The sequence below is a fragment of the Anabrus simplex genome, chromosome 8, assembly GCF_040414725.1.
Source record: "Anabrus simplex isolate iqAnaSimp1 chromosome 8, ASM4041472v1, whole genome shotgun sequence".
NCBI classification, from domain to species: domain Eukaryota; kingdom Metazoa; phylum Arthropoda; class Insecta; order Orthoptera; family Tettigoniidae; genus Anabrus; species Anabrus simplex.
This window is the reverse complement of record NC_090272.1, coordinates 212,270,549-212,283,050: the sequence shown is the minus strand read 5'-3', so window position 1 is coordinate 212,283,050 and position 12,502 is coordinate 212,270,549. Positions and strand designations below refer to the sequence as shown.

Sequence of the window (12,502 nt, the reverse complement as noted above, 5' to 3'; positions counted from 1 at the left end):
TCTTTTACAGTTAGGGGACTACATTTGATTTTCAATTTACTAGACATCACACATATCACTTGTCAAAGAAACGTGCCAGAAGACTGATGAAATGGTGTTACGACTGCAAGCCTACAAATGAAAGACTGCTGGGGGCAACATGTATGGGTATAATACAGTTTCCTGCATCGTTTCCAATTTGTAAGTTAGTGTGGCGTAAATACAGAAAGTTTGAAAACCACGGGTCAAGACTATTTCAAAAGCATTCTGTGTACAGTTAAACACAGAACTTACTTTGAAGTCGTATTCACAGAAGTTCGAATGTCATTTCGCGGTCTACACGTGATTCCACTGTGTGCAGCATTTTTTGCTGTCTTTTAAAGAACTTAAAAAGGATTTTAGAGTAATTACAATCAGCTACAGAAGGAGGGAGAGATAATTCAGAAAAATCTACACATAATTTGAAATATGGTTTATTTATTCGTATTCTGAAGAAATTACATGCATATATAATTCCGATCACATTTAAATAAAAATACAGTATATTTGAAATATTTTGATTTACCACTGAATTCTTCTAGTATTTTTAATAACTACACCAGAAAATGCATACTTTTAGCAAGTGATATCTTTGTTACAAACTCTCACTCAACAACACTACAGTGCTTAACGGTCTCACAAAGTACGCACGCACCCTTTTGTTGTAGCACACCACTCCAACCGATTTAGAGAAGTATCATGAAAGCAAGAAGTTTAACACAAACCCAGTCCTTTATCATCCTTTCTTTCTTTCAAATAACTGCGACTTTCGATCTACAGCTGGTATAGTAGGTGCTATGAACTCATCAATTCGAAAATGAGTGTAGGTCTCATTCTCAACAAAACAGTAGACAGCAACCCAGGCTGGTAACTAAGAACCATCTTCAAAGGAATACAAGGACAGATTTTGAATGCGTTTTTATAATCATCATCATCCGTTTAAACTACACCAATTTGCTGACGGACTGCACACATTTGAGGATGATCTATAATCCACATTATAGGCAAAGCATTCCTGATGACACTGAAGAAGTTGAAGATCAAGATTCGACTAGCCTTATCGATTAACGCTGAAAACAGAATTAATGAGTAATTGTTCGTGTTTTACGCAACACGTTCGACTCTCGAACATCAGACTTTTGATTTAGGCGACAAGCCATTAAAAACATCAATAAATGAATATGAAAATTTACAACATTTATGAATTAATTATTCGGAATTGTGTTTTATGCTCATTCCAATTTTTATTCAGCCTCCCAGCAATGCTTATTTTATTTTTCCGCGTTGTCACAGTCTTAGGAAGGAAATGCAAATGACCAATCTTAAATTAAATTTAGTTCTACGTTACACATTTTCGATAAATGAACAGAGCGGTTAAGGGTTTCACGTTAAATAATAGCTGTACAATAGTGAATAAATGTACGGATATATGAAATGTTTTCAGAAATACAAAATACAAACTTCAAAACGTACGGTAATTTTAAAGTCAAATAACTTCTTAAGTGAATAGTGTTCCCTGACTTCTTCCAGTGTTCCATAGCAGATTTTAAGAAGAATATTCACATCTACTAGTATATTGATGTGGCATTATATTCAATATCGATGGCATCCTGAACAATTTTCAATTTGATAGCTACAAAATCGCACAGTGCCCTTTTGTTTCAGAAACAGAATGATTAAAGCCGAAGATAATGCTGGCTGAAAACAGCTGCTTCGGCAGTCATTTCAATTTACAGTGTCAAAAATGAACGCTAACAATCATCGAGTTACAAAACAGGGATCAAGAAACGTGTTGTGAAATATTAATACGAGGGTTGGAGCTTTAATAGTGACAATTATTTAATTACTACTAATACGAAAGAGATACATGTTAACAAGTTGCATTGTCCTTCAAAGTAGTCACCAGGATTGTGTACAACCCGTTGTCAGCGATGTGGAAGTGGAAGCATACCTCTTGTGTTGATAGTTCGAATGGAGCGGTCTACTGCCTAAGGAGTCTCTGGAATAGTTCTGAAGCAAATGCGATTGAATGTGCCAGAGGTCGTACAACACGATAGTGTCATCAAGGTCTTCAAGAGGATTTCGGGTAAATCTGCATTGCCTTACAAAAGTGTGGCACAGTGGGTAAAAGCTCTCAACGAGGGACGCCAAAATGCAGAAGACATGCGTCGGCCAGGTCGTCCTAATGTCAGTGAAGAAGAAGAAGAAGTTACACTGGACACTGATCGACGCCATACGATTCGTGAGATGGTCTGAGACACCGGATTAGCGCATACGACTGTGCTCACATTCTGAAGGAACAACTGGGCATAAGAAAAAATCGTTGAAAGCTTTAACCTACCGTGCCACTGTCCTGTAAGGCAATGCAGATTCCCCCCGAGCCTCTTGAAGACCTTGATGACACTGTCGTGCTGTACGACCTCTGGCACATTCAACTGCATTCGCTTCAGAACTGTTCCAGAGATTAGACAGGCAGTATATCGATCCATTCGAACTATCAACACAACAGGCAGTGCTAAAAGGTATCCTACGTCTTCCAACATCGCTGACAACGGGTTGTACACAATGTTGTTCACTACTTTGAAGGGCAGTAAAACTTTGTAACATGTATCCCTTTTGTATCAGTTGTAATTAAATAGTTGTCACTATTAAAATTCCAACGATCGTACGTTACGCGAATTCTTAGCTGGCATTTTTATAGCACTTCCAATCATATAATCAATCCATTAAGCTCTCGGTTTTTTTTTTTTCAAATTCGAAGGCCCCTGACACATCTGTCATTTGCTCCCCCACACATTTCGGGTGGCTCTGCGTGAAAATATCTTCAACTTTAACGCATTATTGAAAATGTAACGTATTCGGGAAACTGGATACGGGCGAACTGAAAATTCATCAAAACGGTCATCCGTAAAATCGGATTTGGGAAAATGAGTGGAAAAAGGTAAACGTGATTCTACTGTGCTCTACAACAGCTAAGTTATAGAACGATCTCTCTCACCTGGGTACTGGAGACGGAGTCTTCTACCACACTGCCCATCTCTTTATTAGGCCTGGGCACCCAGCATCTACACAGTGAAAAGAGGACGGCGTTAGGAAAAGTGTATATCTTAACTGCACAGCTAGAAACATATCGTTAGGAAAAGATAAGGTAAATGAGCAGCAGTCCGCATTTACATATCCCATGTTATTAAAAAAACACATACACACAAAATGCTAACAAGAGAGAAAAGGGTCAGATAAATACATTACAGAAACACATTAACCATAAGGTTTCAAGTTACAACAAGTCACATACTCTACTACAAACATAGCTTAGTACGGTTATTGTTAACTTTGTTAAGAAGTGCACAAAAGTTTAGCAAACTGCACCACCCTCACTGCTGTTTCATGTCGATGGTACTGATGTCCAGAACTGCAAGTCACTGTATACCTGACTAGATGGTGATAAAGCTAATAAAGAAGCTCACAAATTTGGAACACACTATTATGACTGCAATTGTTAACAAAGTTAAGAATCACATAAATTATGGGCGAACAATGTAGCTGTTATTCGAAATCCAAGACGCAACCCGTCAATTATTTGCAGTGCTGCCACCTCTTCAATGTTTCAACTCAACAACCATTAGTCTATTGTCTGACATTCATCTTAACATGCATATGTTTTGGTGCTGGAAGTCTATATACACTGACTGACAGAGCAAATGCAACACCAAGAAGGAGTGGTTCGAAAGGGATGAAAGTTGGGAAAAAACAGAGACGGCACGGGCGAATAATTGATCTTAATTTCAAACCGATATGCAGGTTACACAATGCGCACGGCATCGACTCAGTAGGATGTAGGACCACCGCGAGCGGCGATGCACGCAGAAACACGTCGAGGTACAGAGTCAAGAGTGCGGATGGTGTCCTGAGGGATGGTTCTCCATTCTCTGTCAACCATTTGCCACAGTTGGTCGTCCGTACGAGGCTGGGGCAGAGTTTGCAAACAGCGTCCAATGAGATCCCACACGTGTTCGATTGGTGAGAGATCCGGAGAGTACGCTGGCCACGGAAGCATCTGTACACCTCGTAGAGCCTGTTGGGAGATGCGAGCAGTGTATGGGCGGGCATTATCCTGCTGAAACAGAGCATTGGGCAGCCCCTGAAGGTACGGGAGTGCCACCGGCCGCAGCACATGCTGCACGTAGCGGTGGGCATTTAACGTGCCTTGAATACGCACTAGAGGTGACGTGGAATCATACGCAATAGCGCCCCAAACCATGATGCCGCGTTGTCTAGCGGTAGGGCGCTCCACAGTTACTGCCGGATTTGACCTTTCTCCACGCCGACGCCACACTCGTCTGCGGTGACTATCACTGACAGAACAGAAGCGTGACTCATCGGAGAACACGACGTTCCGCCATTCCCTCATCCAAGTCGCTCTAGCCCGGCACCATGCCAGGCGTGCACGTCTATGCTGTGGAGTCAATGGTAGTCTTCTGAGCGAACGCCGGGAGTGCAGGCCTCCTTCAACCAATCGACGGGAAATTGTTCTGGTCGATATTGGAACAGCCAGGGTGTCTTGCACATGCTGAAGAATGGCGGTTGACGTGGCGTGCGGGGCTGCCACCGCTTGGCGGCGGATGCGCCGATCCTCGCGTGCTGACGTCACTCGGGCTGCGCCTGGACCCCTCGCACGTGCCACATGTCCCTGCGCCAACCATCTTCGCCACAGGCGCTGCACCGTGGACACATCCCTATGGGTATCGGCTGCGATTTGACGAAGCGACCAACCTGCCCTTCTCAGCCCGATCACCATACCCCTCGTAAAGTCGTCTGTCTACTGGAAATGCCTCCGTTGACGGCGGCCTGGCATTCTTAGCTATACACGTGTCCTGTGGCACACGACAACACGTTCTACAATGACTGTCGGCTGAGAAATCACGGTACGAAGTGGGCCATTCGCCAACGCCGTGTCCCATTTATCGTTCGCTACGTGCGCAGCACAGCGGCGCATTTCACATCATGAGCATACCTCAATGACGTCAGTCTACCCTGCAATTGGCATACAGTTCTGACCACTCCTTCTTGGTGTTGCATTTGCTCTGTCAGTCAGTGTATTTCTTCAACATTTTGGCATTCGGTCTGTAAGAGGCTGCCTGGCTAAAGGAGTGCTTAGTTTACTGGGAAGGACGTGGGTTCGATACCCCGTCGAGAAGTGGAACAATTTAAAGAGATTTCCACTTCTGGAGGTGCATATGGTCTGTTCTGAGTTTCTCTGAGCACACACTAAAAGTGAGTTACAGGTTAATTCTTGGGGGCAAAGGCGTCCGAGCGTAGAGCTAACCACTCTACCGCACCAAGTGACGAGGTAACGTATAGTTGAAGACTTATCTTCCACCGCTCCAAGGACCTTTATGGCTTGTACGGAGACGACTTTGTTTTTTGCTCGGTCTGTAAAAGCATGCAGCCAGCTCTGTACATTCATGACAAGAAGCATCATCTTTACGCCGTGGTGCCCATCATGCCATTATGATTAGGACTTGAGTTGGACAAGGACAGTTTAAACAAAGACTAGAGAACATAGGTATCACAATGTTGAATTCGCCTCGCTTAAAAATTTGTCTAGCGACATCGAGTCCCAGCACCACTGTAACCATAGCAACCACTGTTCATCTGGGTCAGTAGCGTCATCTACACGTTGCTATAAGAACGTATTTACATGTTATGACTCGCTCCCTCGTCTTCCACGCTCACAAACATATCCATGCTTCTATGCTTTTCCGTGTAGCGAAGAAAAATGTTCCGAGTGCTTTTCGAAAACAAAACATTTTAAATACGAGATTAGAAGACATCTTAAACATAACATGAAAGTTGTATTACGAGTATTTAATGAAAATCCTTAGCCGGTTTCCAGTCAGTCGACCGGGTCAGGAACGGAAGCCCCCATCTAGCAGCGAGGATACGAACTGTGCCGGCTACCGAAGCCTGTCGCACTGTTCTGGTGCAATGATTGGTGACTGACAGATGAAATGAAATTGGAGTGTGTCGCTGGAATGCAGTGTTGCCAGGTCTCCCGAAATTTCAAGAGATCTCCCAATGTTTTTGCAACACACCAGAAAACCCGAAAAAAACAAAAATCTATTCCAATTACTTAATTTCTCCCCTCTTATTGAACTCAAAACTCACGCCTGACTGCATCATTCGAAGGGAAATCACCAACCCGCGTATAGAATACAAAATCTGCATCCCGCTATGACTTCAAAACTGGCACACAATATCTATGCCTAATGAATAACTAACTACATCTACAGGAAGATTGGAGAGAAAGAGAAGAATATGAAGAATAAGAAGAAGAACAGAGTGGCAAGATAATACGAGTGAGTGAAATTTTATATTTTTCTCGTAACAACTTCAAATAACTATTGCATTTTTTAATTCAGTGCTCGAGAAACTACCGACATTTTCATTCAAACTCCCGAAATGTTTACGTACAATCTACCGATTTTTTAAAAAAATTGTAGACCTGACAAGACATTAGAATGAAAGATGACAGGGAAAACCGGGCACTACGAGTATTTAATGTGCATTCCAACTGCTATGGTTAAGTGGGGTTGGTTATTAAAAACACTACTGAGTTAAAGCAAACATCTCACCTGATGATCATCTGCAGACTTGTCCTGATAGCATGCAGAAAAAAACTTGGCGGCAACGAAATAAAAAGCTTCACAGGGAGGTTGTAATGCGTATAGTTCTGGCAATCTGAAAGTTTACAACATTTATCATTGATTGTCTGGATCCATATACAGTTAGAGAAGCTAGGTTTATAATGCAACACTGACTTACCTCATAGGAGGGTATCGTACAGACAAGCAGCTACATTCATGTTGAAGACATCTTGAGCACTGGTGTACGGTATGTAACACTCGATAAAGCATAAAAAGCCGAAAGGTATGCTTGTCACTATAATGAAAATCCACAGCCTGTTTCCAGTCATTTGACCGGGTCAGGAATGGAATGAATGATGCCCCCATCTAGCGGCGAGGATAGGAATTGTGCCGGCTGCCGATGCCTGCCTCACTCCTCTGGGCCATGCCTGTCACTATAATCCAGGTAAATAAATATAATGGCGTGTGGGCTCCGAAAAGGCCTGGTGGAGGTCTTTCGAGAAGAAGCCGTAATAGGTGATATGTGCGTCTAGTGGATGGAGTCGTAACTATGATGAATTCTAACGCTGAAGACGGCACACATCCCCAGCCGCCCGAGCAATTGGAATTAACCAATGAAGGTTAAAATCCCCGACCCGCCCGGGAATCGAACCCGGGACAGCACGCCAATCATTTAGCCATGGAGACAGACATAATCCAGGTTGTGGTGGTGGTGGTGGTTAATAGTTATATTCGCAGTACAGTCAGAAACTGTTGCCAACTATCAGACGCATGCGCACATTCAAATTCGCGTTCGTAGCAGCGATTATCAGAGTTGCTGACTACTAATGTGTTGTTCGTACAAGGTTTTCAAACTGTTGGAAACTACCAGCAAACCGTTGGAACAGTTTCTGATCCTGGAAGAAAATTCTTTCAGTCAGCGAGTCAGAATATGCGCGCGCATATCCAGCGCCATCTACGATAGTTTCGTAACTGACCTGAGATTTACTTCACGGCCGTGATTAGTTGCTCAAGTAACCTACAAAATAAGTAAAATTTACCAAATATTAAAATGTAACCTCAATTCTGTATTTATGTCTAAGTAGCCTATATATATTTTTCAGACTTTCAATTTTCAATTTTTAAGCTCCGGTCTGCTGAAGGAGTTTGTATGTGCTTCTGACGGGGTTGTACAATGGTTGGGCAGCTTGGATTTAAGTTTACGAACTGTTTTAGAGATTGGTTGATTGTTTAAGGTATTATATTGTTTGATCCATTTTTGAATATTTGTATGTAGGGTTATGTAATAGCCATAAGCTAAATAAATAAATAACTGAGTACAAAACACATTTTAAACTTGAAGTTAATGAATAAAATCCTAATTAATTTCTGAAGCTCACCGAGTACAAAACACGTTGGTTCAAAACAGCTGACCCCTCCAACCAGTTCCGCTCGTAATAGAAATTAACTCGTCACGTTTCAAACGAGTTGCAAACCGCGCATGCGGATATGGACGACAAATCGAACTATCACAGATTCGTTCTGCGAACAAACTTATTGTTTTCAGAGGAAGTACAAATGGGCAACCATCCCGTATACAAGACTAATCAGAGTAAAAATGGAACGGATCAGACACTTCGAAAACTGAAAGTATCGGCCAAAGAAAGACAAGGACCACGAAGGGCCTAGGCCTCAAATGCTCTAATGTCGTCAGGGTCGGAAAAGAACAAGACCTGACCAAGCGAGGTCGGATAGGATAGATTAAAGTGTGTATCATGGCACAAGTGCAAGCAATGCCAGGAACAGCTAAGGGCCCCATGGTCGCAAACCAAAGCTCCCAAGTTAATAGCCCCTCTCGTCCCTTTTAGTCGCCTCTTACGACTGGCAGGGGATAGCGTGGATGTTATTCTACCACCCCCACCCACAGGGGTTCACTATAATCCAAGTAAACATGTTTGCCCACCCCCTCAGTCCAGTGTCTTGATACGGGGTCGGGAATGAGGTCAGGATAATTTATATGGCACGTTTTACGACCGGATGTCCTTCCAGACGCCACGATCAGTTGAGCAGCTAATGAAGATGAAAGGAATGATGGCGAATGAAACTGGATAAGGAGATGGAGGGAATCTGCTGTGGCCTACGAATAGGAACTGTCCCGGCATCTGCCTGGATATAAAAATGAGAAACCACAGAAATCCATTCTCATGACAGTCGACGAAGGCGGCGGGGGTTACAATCCACGCGTCTCCCGAATGCAAAGAATATAAAGACGCAATAACACAGCCTTGCGGGAATTCCCTCTTAATCGTTACAGAATCAGATGATGCTTCACCTACTCTAAATATCTGAGGCCCATTTTCTAGAAATTTAGCCACCTATTCAATCACTATTTTGTCTAGTCCAACAATCCTCATTTTTGTCAATTTGGCAGGTTGCGGCTCAAAGAGTTTAAATGGAAATATAAAATAGTATACTTCCCGGCTGAAATTGCTGTTCATCTATATATATAAAATAAGAGTTTTGTCTGTACATTGCTCAGAATTTGAAAATAATGGTATTTCTGCATCGGTCATGTCCACAGTAACAAGAAAATGAACTTTTTACTTTTCCATAATGTCTGTCTGTCTGTCTGTCTGTCTGTATGTATGTATGTATGTATGTATGTATGTATGTACACGCGTCACGAGAAAACGGTTGAAGAGAATTTAATGAAAATCGGTATGTGAAGTCGGGGGATGAGCCTCTACAATCTAGGCTATAAATCATTTTACTCGCGCTGAGTGAAATGGTAGTTTAGGGGAAGGCCTAAATTTGAATTCTCAACTATTTATGTTATTAGTGGTCTAATGAAAATCGGTATGTGAAGTCGGGGGATGAACCGCTACAATCTAGGCTATAAATTATTTTACTCACGCTGAGTGAAATGGTAGTTTGGGGAAGGCCTAAAATTGAATTCTCAACTATTTATGTTATTAGTGGTCGTATTTTAAAGAAAATGGGTATGCAAAGTTGGAGAATAAATTGCTACAATCTAGGCTGTCAATAATTGTATTAACGCTGAAAAAAATGGTAGTTTAGGGGAAGGCCTAAAATTTAATTCCCAAATATTGTTGTTATTAGTAGTCCTATCTTGATGAAAATCGGTATGCAAAGTCAGGAAATAAGTTGCTATAGTCTAGGCGGTAAATTATTTTATTCACGTTGAGTGAAATGGTACTTTAGGGGAAGGCCTAAAATGTAAGTCTCAAATATTTCTTAGAAGTTTAGTCGATGATGCTAGATAACTAAGGTTATATAGTATTAAATTTCCTGCTATTCATGTTTTATACATTGTTACCGTACTGGCTATGATCACCAAGATATTCATGAATTTGAATTTTTGTTACTAAGTCCATATCAGCGCCGAGTAACGAGAAAATGGGTAAACAGTATTTAATGAAAATCGGTATGTAAAGTCGGAGAATAAGAAACTACAGTTTACGCTATAAAATATTTTACAAATCACAGAGTCGAAAGAAAACTAAATGTGTAGGCCTACAATATAGAAAGCTCATAACACTGATCAACAATAACATTACATTGACCATTGTTTGTCGTGATGTGCTTTGTGTCATCTGTTGCCCTTCATCTCCGGTAGATAGGATTACTGCTGCGTACAGAGTATTTTTATTTGATTTCCGTCGCACCGACATAGATAGGTTTTATGGCGACGATGGGATAGGAAAGGGCTAGGAGTGACTTAGGCCTTAATTAAGGTACAGGCCCAACATTTGACTGGTGTGAAAGTGGGAAACCACGGAATACCATCTTCAGCGCTGCCGACAATGGGGTTCGAATCCACTATCTCTCGGATGCAAGCTCACATATGCGCACCGCTAACAACAAGGTCAACTCGCCCAGTCGGACAGAGTGTAACAGCCTGCCTGAATAATGATGGGAAGTAGCTGGGGAGTTAGATAACTTTCTTCTTTAGCATGCCATTCCCCTGGTTTATAAATTTTCTGATACTACTGGTACGTAACACACTGGATCATCATAGCATTCGGGCTATTCAATCCCTACTCTGAGGCATTGATTGGAATGAACAGTGTGCATATTTAGCGGAATAATGACAGATGAGTGTTCATGGCAATCTGCGGCCTGGTCATCCCAGCTCTGGAACTTTGGACTATTAGATTGGCACCGCAATCTAACCGCAGCACTGTTCGTTAAAAGTGATAAAACGTGCGGCTTTCCATTTGATCGAGTATTTTATATGATAGCATTGCTTTTAATCGCTACATTCATACTTACGTTTTTGTAATGACCTATGTTGATTTCAGTTAGGAAAATCACAAAGTCAGTCTTTCTGAGAATCCCGTAGCGAAGCACGGGTACATCAGCTAGTTTTTATTATAATTACGTTTTAACCCTTTAAACACACTGTGAGGATCGCCCATGACCTTGCCGATCTTAGATCATCTCCGCAAACGCATCAAACGGCACTAGCTCGCTATTATTCACTCTACCACAAGAGTTTGGTTAATTGTTGGAGCTCCAGCAATTGTCGACCATTTTCCTTTACTTACTGTGGGTTAATTGTGTGCATGAGTTACAAACGACTACGAAATGAAGTTTGTATAGCAATACATGCGATGATAAAATTTTCTCTACACATTACATGTCACATTTAATTGAAAAACTGTTTGAAGTAGAATGATTCATTATTTGAACTTAACTTGAAGCACCGAACTGTAGAAATGACGGTCTTTGAGGAGACAAAATTTCAAAAATAATTGATGATAAAGTAAGACATGAAATCAAAGTGCACAGTGAGTTGAGAGATCTTGATTAATACAGTGATTAAATGTAAAGTGATAATGTACAAGATGTTCTGTACCGCTATATTAACGTATGTATCAGAGACTTAGGCACTGACAGCAAGGGATGAGAGTAAAATTCAGGCCAGTGAGATGAAGTTCCTGAGGAGTATGGTAGGGAAAACGAGAAGAGACAGAGTAAAAAATGCTTAGGTCAGAAAAGATTTACGGGTAGAGAAACTCAGAAAAATAAACCGAGATGGTTTGGATATGTTATGAGATGAGGATGGAGGAGGGAAGGATACCAAACAAGTGATGGAGGCTAAGATAGAGCTAAAGATGGCAAGAGTGGTTCAGAGTGAGTATGGATACTCTGTCAAGAAAAGTGTAAGAAAAAGAAGACTGGACTGGAATACAATTACCGAAGAGGAGTGGTGGAAGGAGAGGCAACGGTGCAGAAGTCCCATCGACACCACGACCTGGCAGGAGCTGGACAAGGGGAAATGAAAATGATGATGATGACGGTGATTAAGAACCTGATAGTGATGGTGAAGATGTAAAACTTGATGATGTCGAGGAAGAGTTTTTAGTAGGGTCCACGGATACTGAAAAAGCACATCTCACTGGAAAATAATCTACGGTAAAAATGGTCGCCAGTCACCAACCAATCCCTTCCATTCAAGACACAAGAATAAGAAATTCGTACAGCGCTATCAAGAAGGCAATAAATAAAGGTGCACTATCGTTTTTAAATTGTAATTTGCTTTTACGTCTCATGATGACGATGGGACAGGAAAGGGTTAGAAGTGGGAAGGAAGCTGCCGTGGCCTTAATGTACAGCCCGAGCATTTGTCTGGTGTGAAAGTGGGAAAATCCACGGAAAACAATCTTCAGAGCTGCCAACAGACGGGTTCCAACGAACTATCTCCCAATGCAAGCTGATAGCACGGTGTAATATTCTGTGATGTTATTCATGCGCACAAAACCGTAATTCTGAAATCATTTCGTCAGAAAATAGCTATAGTACGTAAGAGGGTGATTAAAGACCTCCCCGGAATA

At 41.8% G+C, this 12,502-nt stretch overlaps 1 protein-coding gene across 5 annotated transcripts in view; it reads right to left on the bottom strand.

Moving 5' to 3' along the window:
* krz (beta-arrestin protein kurtz) overlaps nucleotides 1-12,502 on the bottom strand; it is a 711,169-nt gene that overhangs the window by 343,007 nt on the left and 355,660 nt on the right. For 4 of the 5 annotated variants that reach the window (XM_067152141.2, XM_067152142.2, XM_067152144.2 and 1 more), the window contains exon 3: nucleotides 3,017-3,083. The exons of the other annotated variant lie outside the window; for it this stretch is intronic. In XM_067152141.2, the coding sequence (XP_067008242.1) occupies nucleotides 3,017-3,055 (39 nt within the window). In that variant the 5' untranslated portion in view covers nucleotides 3,056-3,083. The remainder of the gene's footprint in view (nucleotides 1-3,016; nucleotides 3,084-12,502) is intronic. 5 annotated transcript variants of the gene reach the window in all.